The sequence below is a fragment of the Haliotis rubra genome, unplaced genomic scaffold, assembly GCF_003918875.1.
Source record: "Haliotis rubra isolate DU_JTF1 unplaced genomic scaffold, ASM391887v1 Scf1373, whole genome shotgun sequence".
In the NCBI taxonomy this organism is placed as follows: Eukaryota; Metazoa; Mollusca; class Gastropoda; order Lepetellida; family Haliotidae; genus Haliotis; species Haliotis rubra.
In genome coordinates, this window is record NW_025765307.1 from 58,673 (window position 1) to 81,771 (window position 23,099).

General features: G+C 39.8%; 1 protein-coding gene across 1 annotated transcript in view; it reads left to right on the top strand.

Annotated features, from left to right (window-relative positions):
- LOC124268356 overlaps nucleotides 1–23,099 on the top strand; it is a 42,670-nt gene that overhangs the window by 8,608 nt on the left and 10,963 nt on the right. Inside the window, exons 2-7 of the mRNA XM_046703331.1 lie at nucleotides 15,676–15,737; nucleotides 16,477–16,572; nucleotides 16,704–16,847; nucleotides 19,494–19,635; nucleotides 20,911–21,094; nucleotides 21,704–21,752. Coding sequence (XP_046559287.1) covers nucleotides 15,676–15,737; nucleotides 16,477–16,572; nucleotides 16,704–16,847; nucleotides 19,494–19,635; nucleotides 20,911–21,094; nucleotides 21,704–21,752 — 677 coding nt within the window. The remainder of the gene's footprint in view (nucleotides 1–15,675; nucleotides 15,738–16,476; nucleotides 16,573–16,703; nucleotides 16,848–19,493; nucleotides 19,636–20,910; nucleotides 21,095–21,703; nucleotides 21,753–23,099) is intronic.

The following is a 23,099-nucleotide window of genomic DNA, read 5'->3' on the forward strand; positions in this document are numbered from 1 at the left end:
TTTTGGGGTTGAGTCCCATCCGGGATTCGAACCTACATCCTCAGAATCAGGCACCTAATCGCCAGCACACAAAGTCAGCCACCTAACCCGCTCAGCCTCCGCGACTTCGGGTAAAGGGTAATCCCAAATATAACATCTGTTACACTCTTTGTTAACTCATTAAGGCCGAGAGACGCATATATGGGGCAAATTAATCAGCTCCTCACAGCGAGTGACGTGTTTATGGGGCAGGTAATTAGCAGTTTCTCACAGTGAGAGCCACATACAGTCGTCAACAGAAAGCACCTCTTATTCAGCGAGAGACGCACATGTGTGTTGTACTTTTAAAAATCGCACTGTACCTATTATTTCAACCAATTTAGCAGTACTGAGCAAATGTTAGCTTTTCTTACGAGAGATCCCACCTTTAGTATCAATCAGAAGAAGTATTTAAAGTGTTTTGATAACAATTGCTAATCATTATCATAGGGTTTGTACAGCGTTTAGCAAATGAACGCATGTCGGCGAGAAAGGGGATTATGATGTTTTTACAGAGGTAAGTGCCTAGTACTCTTCCTTGGGAATGGATACTAAAATACTTCGTATGCACCTTGATTGAATTAGATGTAATGGTTAAGAGGTTACTAAAAATTATATTTCCTTCAACTACCTAATAAATAGGAAACAATATACGAAATTTCAAGGACATACAAAGAATTCAAACACAATAGAATAGTTTGAATTTACTTTTTAGGCATCATTACGTTGTCATGTTTCATATACTGAAGTAATTATACATCCAAGCTCGAATAGATTAAACATAATTGAACTTACTAATTTGAAGTTTACTGAATTGTAACTAGTTGTTTTCCATAATCTAAAGTTCGTAATATTACCTAAGCGAATATAAAGTGATAAGTCGCGCCTTTGCATCGAATACATATATACATGTCAGTGTTATTACAACAATGAAATCTTTTACTACGTTTGTTACAAAAGACAGTAAGTTGGTAATTTAAAACATTGTCACACATGGACAGAAGTAATATCATAAGTTATTACATGTAAGCCATACAAAGGTATTTCAGGCATTTTTGTTCAAGCTGTTGAAAGTTTCATGTTGATTTGAATTGTCAGTTTTCTATGCAATTTACATGAGCATTCTGTAAAACGTTTGTATTTGATCTGTGTAATTATCAAATCCGTTGCAATTATCACGTGTATCAGTCAACTCAGTCTCTACTGATCCATTGTCAATAAAAGCTGGATAGTATATCAGTTACGGTATCGATACACATGCGTATAATCATTCAAGCAGATTACAGTAATGAGATAATTGAAAGCCGCTTTCGACCTTGAAATAACAGCCTCCGGTAGAATGCATATGTAGTTACGTCCTTGTTGAAAGGTTTGTCCCGTGACAAGTGTAAAATAAACAGATGCGCTGTTATATCATTGGACATCTTGCTTTATGGAGTCACGCCCCTCTCTGTGATGTTTATACATGCATGCACATCTGTAATCTTATGAACCTTGTTTGCATTCAGTAAAGATATAGGCACGCCCACCTTCATAAATGTTGGGGGTGGGTGTGTCAACTGCAAGTTTATACACTATAATAATTCAGTATAGTGTCACCTCGTGAATTCTGTAATGCGTTTACTCTAGTTTGGACAGTCATTCGTATCAAGGTGAAGATTATATTTACATGTACAGCAAACCATTATGTTTTATGTACTAGTTGTGTGCATAAAATGTATATGAAAATAAATACTACCTCTACTCAGTGGTTGGATTTCAATCGCTTTGTTTTACTTATCGAAAAACACTAAAATGAGGACAAATAAACTCGCCAAAGTGACTATCTACTCCTATTTGTCTTATGTGTGTATTTCATACATCGTTACCAGTGTGTATGTTTACAATACACAAACTGTTACATGACAGCTTGAGTTAATAAAGCCGAAACCCAGCATATCGACTGGTCAAGGATATAGCCAATAACCAATCTCTATCCAAGCTGCTGAGTGACCAAACGTGCTCTTCAGAAATTTCGCCCACGCCCCGTCACCTGTCCTTTCCTCTGTGACAGGTATCTCATGATACGATTGGTCGCAGATAACATATGACCAGCCACTACATTGAACAGTTGAGATACCGGACGTTCTATTCGGGAAATTTGATGACGCCCTATCACGTGATTCTTTGTTTTATGTCTTTGCAAGGAATATGTAGTATACATTTTGTATATGTATGTTTGTATGGTCACGTATGTTTTCTGCATTAAATCTGTATGAAATAAAGTGCAATGCTATGAATGTGCTTTGTGCTAGTCACAGACCAACGTTATAGTACTTTCATTAAAATAATTCGTAAACACTAGAAATGTATCGGCAAAACCGCTATTTTCGTCGAAGATTATAAAGTATGAAAGTAAATTCTTCTTTACAGTATGTCATTGTCATAGATGTTTTGTAAATTTAAACCTCACACAATGCTATAAGAGAGAGAATTTGTTAACGTGTGTCTCATCTGTTACATACAAAGAATACATGTGTATGCATATTGTGATAAAATATAAATGTACAAGCCGACAAAAGGTCTACCAGAGAAACTTGCAATAAAATTACATAAAGCTTGCAATACACGACATGTATTCACACCTGACTTCTTTCAACATATATCTTTACGACACAATTAAACAATCAGGACTTGTTTGTACGACTAGACAGTTTCCTGTGATCCCCGAAACCTGCCAGGGAAATCAGGTGTGACTAGCACTAATTAGTCTCGGCACAGAGAGTGGGCAATCAGCGAGGGCTTCCAGGTGTTGAGTAGTGATGGGGCTCTCGGGCTTAATGAGTTAATGATTTATTCTTGAGAGGTTGAAAGCGAGGAGTCTGGCAGATATCTATTATGAGTGTTGAAAAGATCTCGTCGCTTTTGTTAACTGCCGACATTAGAGACATTTTAAATATAAGAACAGACGTGTGATATCAAATTAACCCATTTATGCATAGGGTCTTAGATTTTCATCAAATTTTGTGAGCTGGTTTCTCTTGGCAAGCAATGAAAGGAATGAGGTGTCATTTTACCAGTAAATGAATAATAATTTTCCATACTTTTTACACTGCAAAAGTGCGTCCCATAAATGGGACAATATGCAGATTAGTGAACTTAAATTAGATAATTTATAAGGCTTAGGTGGGGGAGATCAACCTCTTAAATCTTAAAATTGACTCTTTTCATTTGAAAGCTTTCATGGAATAAAACCAAACTGGCTTTTATATGAAACTATGTTTATAAACAAAATGAAAACTGAACATTACATGGGCATTCTTGATCCCATAAAATGCTTTCTGATGAACTAAACATCATAGTTGATGAATGTATCCCTAAGTCCTCCTCTGGGGAAGATTATAATGAAATGTTTTCTATTCATGAGCTTCATAAAGCTCTTAAACAAGCTCAAGATGCTGCTGCAGAAACTGATAACATTTAGTATCAACTCTTGAAGCACTTACAAAATCGTGTTTAGAAACCCTTAAATATCATGATAGTATTTGGACGTCAGTGGAATTTCCTTCTTCATGGCGTGATGCTATAATTGTTCCAATTCCTTAACCTGAACGTGAGCCATTAGTTTGGCTCTTACAAACCAACAATGAGTCCCAAAAAAGGGACGATATGCATAAATGGGTTTCATTATCTTATCTTGATGTAACTTTGATTAACCGACCATGTAGCATAAAGACTTTGACGAACAGTAGAGTCAGTGTATGATTATCTTTTGGAGTGCACTATATCCGATAGAAATACCTTTTAATGTTGGCACAGACAATCGAGCACTTCTAACCGAGACTATTGTGGGGATCCTGTTCACTCAGCCTTGCGAACAACAAGAATAGCGCCTTTATGGAAAACTCGTATGTCTAATGTTTACGAAATGCACAAACTTGCTTTATTAGATATGGAAATTAATGAAAGGCGAGAAATAGGCCCAACTGTCAGTTCATATTTTACAGTAATTGTGTAGGTATGTTTACGAAACGCACATACGTCTTTGATTGACGTCGTGCAAACAAGTGTGCTTTATTGCTGGATAAAGTACTGTCGGCGCCTTTGATCTTTCAGCGAAATGTCTTTGAATTGTTAAACGAGATTAACCTATTATCGCATGGCGACGCATAGAAAATATAACATATGTACATATACATGTATATCTCATTTTAAGATGCTTTGCTAAAAGATCAAAGGCGCCGACAGTACTTTATCACACTATTTTGCATGACGCCACACTGTACTGACGTCAATACGCCATTCTCATCTGCTCCCTCGTTAACAAACGTACCCTTGGTAACCAACGCCACGATGCATGTCAGTGGTCATCACCTCGTACGGTCTCCTGTGATAAACTACTCGGTAGCACCCCGTCTCTTGTTTCGCGGTTGCTTCACTCGGCTAACATCACTGGTGGAAACATTACCTTTATGCTTTCCGACGGATAAAATGTCTCAGCTCGATTCACAACTAAACAGCGACACGGCAACGTTCGCAATGTGTACATTCCCACAATGCATCCACTGAATGTCGCGTGACTAGTCAGCTTCATCTGGCCGGACTAAATTTACGTTGGTAGTAGAAATGCGACGTTTATATGGTTTACGTTGATCACAGATGAAATTAAAATACTTCAGTGAAGATATTTTACACGAAATGTCAACCTTCATGAAACTGTTTATCTTTTGTTTTTCTGGTAATGTACGTCTTAACGTAGGAGAGAAGACAGGTCAATAGGCCTGAGCGAGGATTGTTTATTTAGGTCACCGACACCGTTGTTTTTCTGTTTGTTTTCAGGCTTAGATTTATAGTCGGTAAGTATTAAATTTGGCATCTCAGAAAAAAAATACAGTTCGCTCAACCCCATATATAGTGTAATAAAACAGACTTTCGCCCTGAACTATTTTAACGTTAAAACACGAGGACGCTTGGGGGTAGAGGGAACTGTATTTCTTAAGTAAAATGCTGACTGTAAATGCCGTCCGTTTGTCTTAACTGCATTTGGGCGTCAATAGACCCTATTACCCAACCGGCTCAGGTGACACTGCTACAAAAACGCGTACATCAGACCGAATTACCCTCGAGAGAAGCATAGAACTTATACTTTACACATATAGGTTTACTTTGCCTCAGTCCATCTCTTACTACAGCTTCAATGCAAGACAGGATATCCTTGTACCACACTGGGAAACTGAGTGACGTGGATTGGCTTCCGTCAGCTGAAAAGCGCGCACCACTCTACTCTTGTTATAGGGATCTTTACAAATGGTTGAACTGAACTGATCTCATGTGTGGCATAACTGGAATAATACAGGGCGCACTGATCGGTTACTCACCCCTCTGTTTCACTGTAAGATCAATATGTTCTCTTTCATGACGACTCTCTCATACATTTTCCTTGTAAATCGCGACCTTCTGTCACCATTGCTCACACTTCTCTGTTAATCTGCTTTAACTCGCGACAGTATGTAACCATACTTCTCTCAACTTTAAAGCACTCGTGAGAATCGAAAACTTAGATATGAGTGTGTGAGTGTCTTTAGCTCATCCAAACTTGGAGATTTGCAGCTGAGCAGTAGGGAAGAATTAGTTAGTTAAAATGTTAATGGCAAATGAGTCCACTGGAGAGGAAGAATAGTCCCACAGGGTGCAGCAGTTTATGATCCTCAATATCGAGGGAGCTCTTGTTTGTCCATCCAGTTCCATGGAGTCCAACATGACATACGCGTCTACGCCAAACGAGTCCAGGATGGAGAGCCAAGGAGTCTCTCGGTTGTCACAAACACGCTGGTCAGGGCATTCATACAACAGATGATGAGGCAGGCACTTATAGTCTGCCGAGCACAGCTGAAAGTTACCTGACCTGACAATCATATTCAAAACACCTTTGAGTGCACGCTGTAGATGAGGGATCTGTCGTCCCAGAGTCCAGAGCATGGAAGTTTTGTAAGATTGATGCCGATTATGGAACAGGGAGAGTTCTACATCGTTTGAGATCCTCTGCTCAAACAGTGTTGTTTCAAACTCACTGACAGTAACTTTGCTTTTCACAATTGTTTTTCCACTTCTGGTTGACGGGAAACGTAGTTAAGCTGCCGTTATTGATATGTTTCGTAAGCCGATATTGGGCATCGAGTTTTTCCGGGCCTATGGTTGTATTCGAAAATAATCCATTGATAAACAACGGGTAACGGACGAATAGGATAGTGGAGGGCCTCCCTGGCAGCACACAATATCTTCAGTTCCTACATTTGGGTGGATTTACATGGTTTTTTCTCTTTACCAATCTATCCAACTTGGCATGGATGTTCAGGAAGATATTTCCTAACTGTTGGTACAGTGTTCTGTGTAATATTAACTTTACTGGGTATATTTACACAAAAATGTGACACTTTAAGCTGTGAGCTGGTTTTCACTAACAATACTCTGTCAATCGGCTATTGTTTCTCAATTCACTGGACAAGCTGTGGCATGGCAAGTGGTAAGATCATTACCTATACCAGAGATGGATAGATAGATAGATATACTTTATTTCCTCTCTAGCATATGAAGATAAAGGCAAGGTTCACATGTACATTACAACAAGTAAAGGACTAATCATGACTGTTGCTGTAATCTCCTCATCTCACCTGATGCACTTATCAACCACAAGCGCCGTCGACCATTCAGACGAGGCAGAACAAACCAAGACCAATCAAAGTTGTCATTGATGATTCACATCGTTCACCAACCAATCCTGGACAAGTAAACCTTGACAGCCTGGTATACATTCTACCACCCAAACTATCCACCAAACCTTGACAACCTGGTATACATTCTACCACCCAAACTATCCACCAAACCTTGACAACCTGGTATACATTCTACCACCCAAACTATCCCCCAAACCTTGACAACCTGGTATACATTCTACCACCCAAACTATCCCCCAAACCTTGACAACCTGGTATACATTCTACCACCCAAACCATCCCCAAAACCGTCAAGTATGCCTGCTAAACATTCGTTCTGCGTGCAACAAGTGTGATGACATCATGGATTTGATAACTAACAGGAGCATCGACATACTGGTCCCTACTGAAACATGGCTTCGTCCGTGTGGCGACGATTCGAAAATAGCGGCTATGACTCCTCCCGGCTACACATTTAAACATAAGCCCCGCCTGTCACGTGGTGTGTGTGTGGCTAATATCTATGTGTTTCATTTCAATGTCAAAGTGCTGAATGTTGACTCTGTCTCCTCATTTGAAACTCCTGACTTCTTGTTGACAATTGGAAAAACTTCAACAAACATCGAATCCGTATATAGACCACCACCATCCAAAAAGAACCAGCTCTCTTTCCCTCAATTCCTTGATGAGTTTTCATCATTCTTAGACTCTAAATGTACAACTCGCTCCAGACTAGTAGTTCTTCGATTTCAATTCCATTCCCTCTAACACACATGCATCAAAAATGAAGAAGCTCTTGGAAAGCTTGCAGTTGGTTCAGCTACTCAGTGAACCAACACACAAGAGTGGCCATAACCTTGACTGGGTCGTGGTGGGTAAGGATGTGCGCCTGACCGGTGTAAGGGTTAGTGATCTGCAGATCGGATCACTTCCTAGTGACATTCCATTCTGTTGTTGACAACCCTGCCTGTCCTAAAACTCCAACAATTGCAGACTTATCAAAACTATCGATCCCCTAAACCTTCACTTTGGACTTGTCTGAATCCGTACTCTTCTGTGATCAGCCGACGGAACCAAATGCTCTGTCACATCTGTACAATACTGTCCTCCAGGAGCTGCTGGATAAACACGCCCCTCTGAAGAAGGAGCTAGTCCCTCAACGTCCTGTGTCATCCTGGACTGTTACCGCGGACGCCATGGCTGCCAAGGCTAAACGCCGTAGAGCAGAGGGAGCTTGGAGACGGTCTCGCCTTGAAATCCACAGGCAGATATATTGCGCTGCCAGAAACCAGGTTACCACCGTCATTGCACATGCTAAATATGCATCTCTAAACGGTAAAATCGAGGCATGAATATCCGACCCAAGAGCACTCCACAAGCTGATGTCTCGTCTTTTTGGTAAGGGTGAGTGAGTGAGTTAAAATTTATCGTCACATAGGCAATATTTCAGCCATATCGTGACGAGAACAATTAATTTTACATATATTAATGAATGGTAAATTGTAAAAACCTGTCAACGAAGGACAGTAAAATAACTCGATTATCACCGATTCGAATTTAAAACTAGTAATTAACTCTAAAACAGTTAAACTATAGATGACAATACAAAGTAAAAACAGGCTATGTATTGCTAACAACCGAAGGTAGATCACCATACTAGGGACCATGGGGACTTACAGTACATTTGCTTCCTGCATGGGCCCTAGCTGGATTTACATCATCTCTTCAGCTGTCAGCAATTTAAATATACTAGGCACATAAAGAAACTGTGCATACGAAAATTTAAAATCTAAATTTATCAAACCTGTGTAGACACATAAGGATTTAAACTCGGAGATTAGTGACATGTATCCAACATGCATGCACGTGCCACGTTCCGTGACGTCAGTGAGTTCGTCCTTGAGACGTGCAATACGTTGTTGCACGTGCATTCCGGGAAAGAGAAACAGAGCAAATAAATGCCACACAATACTGTCACTTTGGAAAGCTCAACCCCTGCCCTTGCGATCGTTCAAAAAATTAAACGGCTATTGAAACGCATAGCATGCCAAGGCTCACGTCTGCACAACGTCATGAGGCCATTGGGATGGTCCGTCGGGGAATGTCTCAACGACAAGTGGCTGCACATTTCCACTGCCACCGGAACATGATTTCTGCACTGGTGAGACGCTACCAGAACACTAATGACGTCATCGATCGGCCACGTTCTGGACATCCACGTGTAACAACGCCAAGACAGGACAGATGGATAAGGGTGACCCATCTTCGCCACAGGTTTCAGACTGCAGTGATGACTGCCCGAACCATCCCAGGACTTAGCCGTTTCCACCCCAACACAGTTCGACAACGTTTACGTCATCATGGGATCAGACCACGACGTCCCGCCATACGGCCTATCCTGACACAACGTCATCGACAAGCTCGCCGAATGTGGTGCCGAAATCATGTCCGCAGACCCTTGTTTTGATGGAGAAATGTTGTTTTTACAGATGAGTCCAGGTTTAACATTTCCCATAGTGATGGACGTCAACGTGCCTATAGACGCGTGGGAGAACGTTATGCACAGGCCTGTATATTGGAGAGGAATCGCTTTGGTGGTGGTTGCGTGATGTGATTTGGGGTGCAATAACAGCACGCCAAAGAACTCCTTTGGTGATTGTTTAGGGCAACGTAACTGGTGTGGGCTACAGGGATCAGATTCTTCGACCTGTGGCAATTCCTTGTCTGCAACGTCATGGCCCTGGGTTAACAGTCCAACAGGACAATGCCCGCCCTCATATGGCAAGGGTTGCTATGGATGTCTTGCAACACCACAACGTTGACTTACTGCCTTGGCCTGCAAATTCACCGTATCTCTCCCCGATAGAGCATGTTTGGGACGAGATGGATCGACGTGTACGCCGTCTTCCTCATCCGCCAGATAACGTCCTTGACCTTGCAACAGAACTTGAGAGAATCTGGCGTGACATCCCACAAGCCTTCCTTGCACGTTTGAAAGGCTCTATGCGTCGTCGATGCACTGCTGTTCGCAATGCCGATGGTGCCCACACCCGTTATTGAGCTTGTGAAATGTTCGTTTGACCTCTGTCCCGCTTGTGGACTCGTGACGTCATTGTGATTGACTTTTCAATTGAAATTCTCCCGACTTGTTATGGTCTCATGATCCCTCCATTAAAGTTTATATGTACCTTTGACATTGTTATCGTACTTATCAAGTGGGATAATATTTTGACAATGCACAGTTTCTTTATGTGGCTAGTATATATCATTCCCTACTGGCTGCCCATCAACATCCTTAATCCCTTATGTATACAACTATGTACATGTTCTTTACTTGCTCCCTATCAACCAACTTAATCCTGTGTTATCAACCTATTCTATTGTATAAACAGATCTTTTTCGCCTCATCTATTGTACAAACATCTCATGTATATATATCACCCAAGATACTTCCCCTGTACCACTTGCTTGACAACGACATTAGAATCTATGTTGAAACGTCGCCTATATAGAATAAAGAAGTTGTATATCCATAAAAATAGTCCTCATTCTTCAGGTATCAGTCTGTTGTCATAAATGTATTCACGCAAGATCCAACTCATATGTGGGGTACCCCAAGGGTCGGTCCTCGGACCAGTTCTTTTTTCCCTTTTCATCAAGGAACTGGGATCCATCATCGATAACCACCTGCTCGGCCGCCACCAATATGCTGACGATTCTCAGGTGTACACATTTTTCCCTCCAGACCCAGTGCAATCTTTTACTGCTTCTCAGTCAGTGTTGTCATGAGGTGAAGCAATTGATGTTCAGCACTACGACAAAACTCTACAGTGCTAAAAATGAGTGTATTCTTGTTGGGAAAGCCAAGCACAGGAGTCAGTGTGAGGTCAGTTCTTTCCAGTTTGATGGATCGTCTATTAGTTTCTTTAAAAAGTCAGAGACCTTGGTGTCATCATAGATGCAGATCTGTCACTCGATGATAACATCTCTCATATTGTGCAGGCCTCCTTCACGTCTCCCAGGAATATTGGAAATATCAGGCATTACCTCACTAGAAACTCAGCACTATCTCTTGTGGTCTCAAAATTAGACTACTGCAACAGTCTATCGATCGGTGCCACCAAATCTCAACTACAGCATTTGCAGCAAATTCACATGCTTATCGTGAAGAACGACCACGCCAACGCCAAAGTGAGTGTGTGAGGTTTAGTTTTACGCCGCTTTTAGCAATATTCTAGCAATATCACGGCGGCGGACACGAGCGAAAGCTTTAGTCACTTGGCTAGCCCACGCCCCTCAACGCCAAGGAATAAACCATTTGACAAAGCAGAGTGCATCGGGAGTACAAGGCAAACTGGGCGTGAACCACTGAGGAGGCAGGCTTGAATCACTCGTGTCATTTACGTACCAACGACTACTTAAGTAGCCGGGACATTTACACAATTTCACCATTTCTTAACAAATTCAAAATAGTACACACAAATCTCCATCTAAATATTTGAAGTCATTGATTACCTTGTGTTTGTGCACTATGATATTATTGTATATATCACCCAATTTTCATTCACGCAAACCAGTCAGTGTCATGCATTATCTAAAAAGCTTAGCAGATACCGTGGACATGTATTTTCAGTGTGCGCTCCATTACCGTATTACTCAAATACATTTGAAAACTTAAAACTCTTTAGTAAAAACGTACGGAAGCGTAGTAGGGCCAGTTGAAAACATTTTTGGGTCTTACTATCTCCTACGGAGTACTTAATATCTCCTACGTAGGACTTACTATCTCCTACGTAGGACTTACTATCTCCTACGTAGGACTTACTATCTCCTACGTAGGAGTTACTATCTCCTACGCAGGACTTAGTATCTCCTAAGTGGGCATCTCCTACGTAGGACTTAGTATCTCCTACGTAGGACATAGTATCTCCTACGTAGAACTTAATATCTCCTACGTAGGACTTAATATCTCCTACGTAGGACTTAGTATCTCCTACGTAGGACTTAGTATCTCCTACGTAGGACTTACTACCTCCTACGTAGGACTTAGTATCTCCTACGTAGGACATAGTATCTCCTACGTAGTACTTAATATTTCCTGCAGGAGATGATCGATATACATTTATATGGATTAATCTGAAACGGTCGACTTAAAGCCCCAGACACGCACACAATCTCCTGTTTCACTGTTTCAGTCACTGTAAGAGTCTACAGTCATTCGTTTCATTCACTATTAGAGTCTACAGTCATTCGTTTCATTTGCTGTTAAAGTCTACTATCATGTGTTTCAATTTACTATTAGAGTCTACTGTTCCCTTCACTATTAGAGTCATGTGTTCGACTAATTGTTGCACATTAGTACTGTGTTGGACCGACTGTTATACTTTACTGCCTTGCGTTCAGTTTGCTCTACTATTATGCATTGCAGTTAGTTCACTGTTATATGTTGCACTTTGTTACACTTTACTATTATGCATTGGATATTTCAGAGGTCGTTGCACATGAATCATAATCTGCGTGTACAGACGTGTCTTAGACTATCGGTGGCAATCTATGTGTACGTATCCCCTTATATTTATACAAATAACTATAATCAAAATTCTTTGCCTTTTTGAATTTCGTATTGTTTTACGCCGCACTCAACACTTTTCCACCCCAGTCAAGTCAACCTGTAAACATTTACGAATAAAACCGCAAACGAGCGTTGCATCCGATCCAACCTAGCCCAATCAAGACAAGCAACAACTTGCGGAGGTCGTGTTATAACCCGAGTTTCATATCACAACCTCATCCCAACCATCCCACCCACCTCTGTGTATGTGTGTGTGTGTGTGTGTGTGTGTGTGTTTGTTTGTGTGTGTGAATAGATGTATGTATGATAGATTAAACATAACCATACCCAAACCTCCATAACTGCAATATGAACATGTTCCACGTCACCCTAACGTAATACACACACAATAACACTGTATAGTAACACTGCGTTAGTGTCATGAATATTCACTGACTCTCATTTCGACTATCTAACGTCCTGCATAGCCAAACATTTCTCAACTTAATAACCATCCTTAAAAAGGATATATTAAGTCCTATGTAGGAGATACTTAGTCCTATGTAGGAGATATTAAGTCCTACGTAGGAGATACTAAGTCCTACGTAGGAGATAGTAAGTCCTACGTAGGAGATACTAAGTCCTACGTAGGAGATACTATGTCCTACGTAGGAGATACTATGTCCTACGTAGGAGATACTATGTCCTACGTAGGAGATACTAAGTCCTACGTAGGAGATACTAAGTCCTACGTAGGAGATACTAATTACAACGTAGGAGATACTAAGTCCTACGCAGGAGATAGTCACCCTCCAAACAAATTTCACCGTGGCCCTACTACGCTTCCGTAAAAACGTTTTACCCAACTTTTTTATTTGTTCTAACAAGCATAAAATGTTTAAAATGACCAGGAGTATTCGTTGGGGATGCTCTCGGCTGGTAGTTCAGAATGGTGGACAAGAGATGGAAGACAAAAGTCAGGGGTATAGTTAAAGACAGCAGCCATGTTTATTATGGTTGGGAAATAATGGTCGAAAGTGGTACAAGTTAATGGTAATCACGTGACAGAACGCTCATCTTTTCATGTTTATTTTGTTCTTTAATCTTACATTCTCTGCTTTTATTGTAGATTGTATTATCTTCATTCCTATGTATAGAATCTTTTCTGAAATAAAATGATACAAAAATGATGAAAAAGGGCAATATCAGCTTTTTGCTCTTAAGAAAATTTGTTTGTATTTTTTGTATTTGTCTTCATGTAAACTATTGTATGATTTGTATATTGCATCAGGAGATACGTTTGGACAAGAATTTTTCATAAAATTTATTGTTACCTTTCAAGTTTTCAAAATGTCATTACCGCAACAGTGGCAAATATACAGATTTTGGAAAATCCAGTCATAACGTTTGCTCAAAAACAGCTATGAAACGGAAAGAGTTGTTAGGCGTCACATATGTGACTCTTTATAAGTAAAATCGTGCAATAAATGGTCATTTTTTTTTTTTAATATTTTTTTAGTTTTTCGCATTAATGTAAACAAAATAACTGAAGCAACAATGGCTTTTATCTCGAACAGTTATCAGAAACAGACAAACTATTGAATTCCTTTGCCCGTCCCATACGTTAAAATGCTTCAAAGAAATAATTGCTTGTATAATCATAAATACATTTTCGTAAAAGGTGTTTGAGAACCTACGTGAGGCAGCTAGTTTGATGTCCATTATTTATGGTAACATGGATTAGCATTGCCGGAAGAGCCACATTCACACGATCACTCAACCGTGCCCATTGCCGCTTGAGCCACACCACACAAACTCTGTTTTTCTTAAATGTAGCTTTCCCGGACTGAACTTTAGCCGAACGCATGTTCGGACACCGATCGACGGAATGGGTCGTGCGTTTACCTCAAGTGGTAGTGACGCGACTCGTCGAGAAACTATCGGGTCGGATCAGCGTGAGGTATTTATACCAGCGCGGTGAACTCGAGGGAGAGGATCAACGCCGTGCAACTGACCCCGTGTGGTCCATGAAATAGATCAGGAGGATATCAAAGAAGATGAACCCCATTTGTATTGCCTCAATGATGGACCCGGCAGAGGATTCGTGCGAGAGGAATTGCTCATAGTACCTGACGACACGGTATTACCACTCTATTAAATTTTTAACCCTTTACAATGTATTATCATCGTGTGGTGATTGATCGAGAAACGGTTGTTCAATCGCGTCAGGGTGGACATCGATGGGTTCGATATTTATTCAGCCCTACGCTGAGTGATTAGTCAAGGTCAATTCACTACCCTGTACGATAGTTTAGGGTTGGTGGGAACCGAACGGTTACAACTAGTCGATTATAGTCTCGAGCTCAGAGACCGTCCTAACCCGTAGTCAACCTGTTCCTTAGCGACTCCAAAATTTCTGGCAGACCCCATCCAATACAAAATCGCTAACTATTTCAATTAGACCAATAGATCGTCATCGATGGCGTCAATACTTATGATTATGGACATCGTTCTTGTATTAATTTTAAAAGAAAACCATTATTTTTTTCTGTTCATCAACGATGATCCAAAAAATAACCATTTTTGTAACACGTCGGGGAGCTTAATTAACCAGAAATAAACCTCTCACAGAATTTTGTGGCAAAACCCCGATTGTGTATACTACTTCTTGTCTTTTTTATCTGGGCACATACCATTATTATCAAGGGTACAGCTTAATTAAGCCTTATGCAACCAGCCATAGAATGTGATGTTTTAAGCGTCTGTCTATTGGGAGGTATGTCTTATGGGAAGATACCACCGGAGGACGATTCTTCATCGACTAGCCGCACAATCCGTCCTCTTCTGTCGATGATCTGGGCCCGTCACCTCGCCTCGTCTGTCTGACTGGTCTATCTGACAGTCAGGTTTAATACATAGGGACATAACGTCACGTTGTACAAGGTCACTGACTTATGCACACGTACATACGTAAGATCCGCCGACGTAGGGAGGTGTTGATTGACATTTATTGATAGCATTGAGAATTAAGGGTCCTGCCTGGAAGAGGGCTATGATAAGAGGAGATACACCGAATGTTTGCTGAATACAGTAAACAAAAGAGATAGAATTTCGGGGTACTTTGGAAACGTACTGAAACAATTAAATCGTTTGAATATTTGAACTTTTAAAGAAACTTATTGAAATGATTTGGTCTATGACAAAAAAACGTAAAAAGCTTACCCATGTTTGCCCAAATCATAAAATATAGCGTTTCGCACGTAGTGAAAAACAATATATTCAATATTACCAGCAGGCAAAATCACATATGAATAATTATGATTGATAAGGGGATTAATTCTGTTGCTGAAATACTACAAATAAATCAAATCAATACGAAACTAATGGCTGACTAGTTTCTGTTGTTCATTAAAGCTCCAGACGCTGGTAGATACAAGTGTGAAGAAGTGCCCAATGCATCATCCACTGACGACATTGTAAGTATTATATAAGTACAGATTTGACTGTATTTTCCATAATAATGTCCAGATTGACATAATATCGTAAGTGAAATCGTAACCTACATGAAGTGTTTTACAACCTGTTCTCCAGAAGTACTCAATCAATATAACTGAATGTTTATTGTGGTCGTATCTTGAGTCTGTAGATGAACACATGAGTGAGTGAGTGAGTGAGTTAGAATTTAACGTCACCTCGGCAATATTTCAGCCATATAGTGACGAGAAATATTTTACATAAACAATAAATTAAAGTTGCTAAATAATCAGTCATCGAAGGACTGTAAAATAACTAGAGTATCACAGATGGAGTCTAAAACTAGCATGAACATGTAAAACTATTTCATTTACGAAGAAATTACAATCTAAAAACGGGCTATAGATCGCCAACAACTGAAGGTAGATCACCATACTAGGAACCATGGGGACTTACATTATTTTTGCTACCTGCATGGACCAGATGAACACATGCCAAGCTAATCAGTAAGCTGTGGTCATTAATCCCCCAGCTGGTCGGACCATATCTTACACGGATGAACAGTATTTGCACAATCAATCAAGTATAACAGTTAATTCCCCTAAGCTGAGGGGTGAACGAGAAGACCCCCTCCAGACAGCTATACACAATGTAGTTGCTGTGGTAACATAGTAGTCAAGGTCGATATGACCAATATCTACCAATTTCATGTTTTTTAATACTGAAGTATGCTTTTTGCAGAATCAGAACCAACAACAGCGGGAGCTTTTACCTGAAGAATTTACCGGATACAGATTTTTTGTGCTGACCGGAAGTAATGATAACCCAAGCTGTAGTGTGAGTGTTGCTTGTTTATGTATAAATATTGAGTTAGGCTTTTACTATGGAAAGGGGACACTACATGCAGGACATGTCCTGTTATATCAGTTTTACACTATCTTAATGAAATAATATCATCTTTGTTGCAGCTGCTGCGTATGTACATTGAGGGAGAGAGAGGGTCAGCATCTGGGACATGTCTTCATCCCTCTAGGCCAGCCTTGTGGATGCCTGGGAAAACTGGAGATGACATTACAGCACAGATAGGAAATATCAAATTGATATTTTTCGAGGTAATTATAACCGTTTCCTATGAAACGTATAATTCATCTCATATTGGCGCATCTCATAGCCCTGCACTTTCATGTATTAACTCGTTGTCTTTGACTGGATGTTTAGGGTCTGGTACTTAAAGTTTATATAATATTTCGGACAGCAAATACGTGCTTGACCTTCACTTAAAATAGTCGTAGATAAATTCAAATTAAATGCTATTTCTCCCTTCCTTCATCGCCCCTGTACGTGATGCATCTTCAACGCCTCGTCTGTCTGTCCGTCCGTCCGTCATGATCTCGTTTCCGGAGCATAAAACGTTCAACGCCCTTCAAAAAAAATTGTTAGATATATCAAACAAAACCTGAAGTGGTGCCATTGAGTATTTACAGATGTTTTGGCAATTGTATTTTTCCCGATTTCCGGGGAAACATTTTGGACTTGGTTTCAAAAGGAGGGGTGAATTTCGTTTCCGGGGCTTGACTCAATAACCTCTCGATATCTATCAAAAAAATTTGACAGATTTAGAGAGTAATCCACGAGGTACGAGTGATTACCGGAAATATGTCCCGGGCTTTAGCGAGGGACTTGAATATTACTTTCACGAGGGACATATGTTTGTCAACAATTAGCTGAAACGGACTGTTACCTATTTTGGCTTGCGTCAGTGTCCTTGTCAGGAACGATAACTCTTAATTTAGTCCGACTTCGAGTCGACAACAGGCAAAATACGACTTTTCGGGACTGAAAGAACAATTATTTGAAATAGTGAAATTGAAAACTCCACCGTAATTTGGACCAGAAAAGTTGAAAGGAATTTAGTGGTCGTACTATTCTCGTTACATGTCCAATAATGTCTCCGTCTTCATTGACCAAGTCATTGACTTTGCTTGGAGTTAACTGGGTAGCCATGTTTCAAGAAGCAGACGATTTATCAATTTTATACCATTTTTATTGCAAAACATGTTAAATAAACATGTGAGTCAATTCATTATTACAATAAATCGTTGAAATATTACGAATGAACGTGAGTGAGTGAGTTAAAATTTAAAGTCACTTTGGCAATATATCAGCCATATCGTGACTAAATCAAGTTATAGATTAATATATATTTAAGGTAAATTATAAAAACCTGTCAACGAAGGACACTAAAATAATTAGATTATCACAGGTAGAAATTTTAAAACTAGTAACCAAATCTAAAACATTTAACTGTACACGACAATACAATATAAAACCAGGCTATAGATTGCCAACAACTGGAGGTAGATCACCATAATAGAGACCATGCGAACTTACAGTACATTTGCTTCCTGCATGGGCCCTAGCTGGATTTACATTATCCCTTCAGCTGTTAGCAATTTAGATGTAACTAACCATGCATTAAAAATACACATATGCTACGATTAAAAATGTGGAGAGTTTACATTTACTTTGAATGTTTTGGGACTTACGTACCCTCTCAGGAGGACACTAATTTTACAATACTTCAACCCCCGTTGAGGGGGTTTTGCTTCGTGTGGAGTTTTTGCATATACATTTTTCTTGGTTTCCATGGAATCAAGAGAAGACACAACCTTATGGATGATCAACTTCTTTATTTTAACAAAATGGCGACGTTTCAGTATAGGTTCTTATACCGTTTTTCAAGTAAATGGGGGGGAATGATGGGGTACACCAGTTTATATACAAGATAAGATAATGCGATAACAATAATAAAGGTGGGGAAACAAAGCATGAAAGAAAATTACAAGATGAGCTACAATGACATGATGATGAGCTTAAGATAACAAAATGAGATGAGTGGGATTACTATGACAATTAGTGAATGTAAATTAATTAGGCAGAAGCCAGGGAGGTGGGAGGGATTAGTTAGTGGGAAGCCAGTGGTGAGGAATGTGAGTTAGGCAGGTAGATGAGAAGCCAGAGTGGGTTGAGTGGATAGTTATTTGTGGATTAGGTGGTTGTAAGCTGATGGGATGTAATAGCCTTTATCTCCAATAATAGAGGGATTAAAACGGCGTATTTGTAATGCTTCGGCCAATTTCCGCTGAGTGTAATCATGTTTGTTGTTGACAGTGTCCCAGTTGATGTTGTGTTGAGGGATTTGGTGATGTGCTCGGAAATAGATGATTTGGTGTCTGCTTTGTTTGTAGATGTCTTATGTTCTTTGATGCTTATGTTGAGTTTTCTGGATGTTACACCAATGTAGTTGCTGCCACAGTCGCAGCTCATGTTGTAGACCACACCTTTAGGCTGTTTTTGTAGTGTGTTTCCTACCGTTTGCCTTAATGATAGTTTTGAGAGGTGTGGCCGTGGAGAAGTATGTGTCTATGCCTGCTTGCTTTCTAAGTAAGGGACTGATGTGATACATGACTGATGTGAAGCTTGACTTAGTTTCCAAAGAAGGGGTGGATTTCGTTTCCGGAGCACAACTTGAAAACCATGAACGATTTTTTTATCCAAACCAGGTACATGTATTAACCAAGGGCTGAAGTGGTGTCTTTTGTTATTTAGGAATTTTTCAAAGTTTGATTCTTTTTCAAGTTCCACTTACCTGAAATTGAGGTAGGTGTCGTTTCCGGAGCACAATTCGAAAAGCGTTCAATAGTAAGTAAATGATGACTCTTGTTTTGTGACTGCACTCATGTTTGTTTTAACTTAAGCCGGATACAGGTTGTGCCTGGCGACCAGCTGGAGTGACAATGACAAACATCCAATCGTCACAAAGTCAGTATTTCTCCTGTGCCCAGTCGGTTGAAGAATCTATACGGACCATTAGGAGGGTTCGAGCAGCTTTCAATAGAAGTATGTTGATCATTGAATGGTGTAAAGTGTTGTAATTGTATATCAACCGACATTCAGTGGCATAAAAACGAAACCAACAAAATAACTGTGGCGGCAACAATCAGTCATCTCTCTCTCATCTCTCTCTCTCTCTCTCTCTCTCTCTCTCTCTCTCTCTCTCTCTCTCTCTCTTAAGCGGGAGACGTAAAACGTAGTCATGGGTGCCGTAAGGTTACGTTTGTGACGTCATCGTGTGACGTCATCTATGTGAGATATGTATATATATATATATCTGTCACATCGGCAATACTTCAGCCATATCGTGACTAGCATATATCTTTAAAAGTAGAAATATATTTTTGAACAATACAATGTTAAAATGGGCTATTGATCGCCAACAACTGAAGGTAGATCACCATACTAGGGACCATGGGGACTAACAGTACTTTTACTACCTGCATGGACCCTAGCTGGATCCCTATATGTCGCTATATGTCGTATTGAATGTGGTATATACTCTGTTCTTGTATACGGAATTGTGTTGAGAGCTAGCGAGCAAGCGATGTTTTCGGTCACGCATTAAAACGCCATAAATCGTCCTCGCCCAGTTCTACACGGGGAAGGCATGGGTTCTATAAGCATTCACCTTTTAGGTGAGGTGAGGTGGAATTGGGTTTTACGTCGTGCTTGAGAATATTTCGCTGATATGACGACGTGCATGCGTGTGTATGTGTATGTGCGGCTGCTTGTACTAGCCCAGACTTAAGCTGGTTTTATAGTGCTAGCCCACTGAGATACCATGCCGCAGTGAAGCATGAATACCCCACTCAGACACATTATACTGACTCCGAGCCGACCAGTCCTTGTTGTACCCAGTAATGCCGAGCGCCAGGCAGGGGACCAACAAGTACCATATTTTAACGTCTTTTGGTATGACGCGGTCGGGGATCGAACCCGCGAACTTCCGCCTCGGGTTGACGCTCTAACCACTACACCACGGAGGCGATTCATTCACCTTTTGACTACCTATGACTACTACCTATGTAATGTGTCCCGGAAGTGATGTTGGAAGGTGAGACAAACCTCAAAGTTTATGAGAACCTCATTCACTTCCTGCCATTTACCAATATCCTCTACCTCTATTCTGCCACATAACATGATGTCCTTCATATACATTTTGTCAGTTAGGGTTCGAGGGGCATGATAGTGGGTCAGTGAAGAATGGTCAATAGATTTGACTATCTAGTCAATTGTAAAATTTGTCCATGTATTCCAGTTCTACAAATCGTTTCACAGGAATCGAAGTAAGAACTTTTACAAGCGACATTTATCTTGCTGGCACGGACTCTGACTTGTTTGTGACGGTGCATGGTCGGACTGGATCCAGCAATGAAAAGAGACTCTCTGGGTCGTTTGAAAGGAATGATCGTGATGACACGAATATGGACATTGGAGATATAGGACGACTCTATAAAGTGAGGTGTGTCAATTGATTGTGTGCTTTGTTTACAGCAAGCCGTCGCATGGCAGGAAAAAGATTATCCCAATATTTAGCAAAGTGTTTGAATGACGATTCGACCAACAGAGCAGGACACGCTCACAATTTTCGCGAATATCATGTTGTAGCATCTATTTTCAGTGATTCATTAGTTTTCACATATATTTTTCCCATTACACTCAAATGTATTGTTTTTGAGGTTTGTTTAGACTTTGTATTCTTTTGCACGGGCGTGTATATTAAAAGGAAAAGTGTCTATGAGTGAGTGAGTTAAAAAATAAAGTCACCTCGGCAGCATTTCAGCCATATCGTGACTTTGAAAGTTTTAAGTTTGTACATGTATGCATGAAATATAAACAAACTTATATACTTACCTGTCTGCGATGGACAGCCTATGAACAATGTTTAATGTTAAAAGTGGTTAATATCGCGATGAAATTTGTTATTGGTAAAATGTTGCGATGAATACATTTAAAGATATCTGGTTTGGTGTAATTGAGATAATTGTATGTAATCCTTAATTAATACTTTTATTGCACGGACATACTGTAATTTATACACTTAATGCAGGTCAAATTTCCTTTTTTACAGAATACGCTCAGACAACAGTGGATGGCTCTCCGGCTGGCATCTTAATAAGGTCAGTGAGTTCAAGCAACATCATGATAGCCTGGTCTACATAACCATAACATGAATGGAATCTAGTGTTCCGTATGAAGAGAACATGTCTTGACTACGCCACTGACCCTTACTGTGTATTAAAGATTTGATCGTTTTCAAGTTCTGATTGAATGTAGAAGGAGCTTATATGGAACTCCGAAAAAAGATTGAATTCAGTAAGACCGGTTAGAGTGAGTGAGTGAGTTAATATTTAACGTCACATCGGGAATATTTCAGCCATATCGTGATGAGAACATATTTGACATTGAAATGGAATATATGTATATGTTACAGCTGGTTAAATCGCCAAGTAATGTCAATGGATCACACGACTCGCTTTAGGGGTGAGGTGCCGTTTATTCAGATATTTCCTTTAATCATACATCAAGCCCTGAAACACACATAACATTCTTAGAAACATTTACACATTACATAATGTTTTGCATAGGTATCACAATTAGCTTACCACAATTAATTATGTAGTCTAACATTTACACATGTGAATTATACCACATTATAAACTGTCAAAGGAAATAACAATAACATGAAACTATATGCACAACGTTGGTTGTGACACCAAGGGAGATAATTCATTGCCAAATAACACATTTGCCCAAATTGTGCAACAATATGTACACATATCTGACAGACAATAAAGTTCACAATTAACATGACATACAACCAGATAACTATTTGGTAACCCTTAAAGGTTACCGGAAAGATGTACATAAAAAAGGATATACATTGACATATAAAAATACATCTTACCCATTTGTGGAATAGAGCCTTACTGATTAGACCGTGTTGTGCTGATACATATGTGACCTACCAATTACAAACATCATTCATCATTGTGACAATACATTCACCATCACTGACGATCTCCGTTCACACAACACAAAGAAAAACATTGTAAGCATATACAAAGGGAAATCTGAGCACCATGGCTGCTCATACAGAACATTCATCAAAATGACGATGCTTTTACAATTGTTCTGCTCTCCACTCACAGAACACACCGAAAACCATTGGACTTTAATACATTTAGAAAACTGAGGGATATGGTTGTAAAAACAGAACATTACTAATAATGCTATTTGGTTTTACATGAGTTATAATACAATACAACATGAACTTTGGCTTTAAGATAATTAACCAAGTTTATTTGGTTTACAATATGACCATATATTACAAATTACCAAATAACATTTAGACTGCAATTAATTTAATGGAGATGTAAAAGAACAAATACACTTAAGCATAATTTAGTGTTAAAGTATTTAACTAACCAGTTAGATGCTGTTTAGTGGACCTTGTTGCCTTGTTG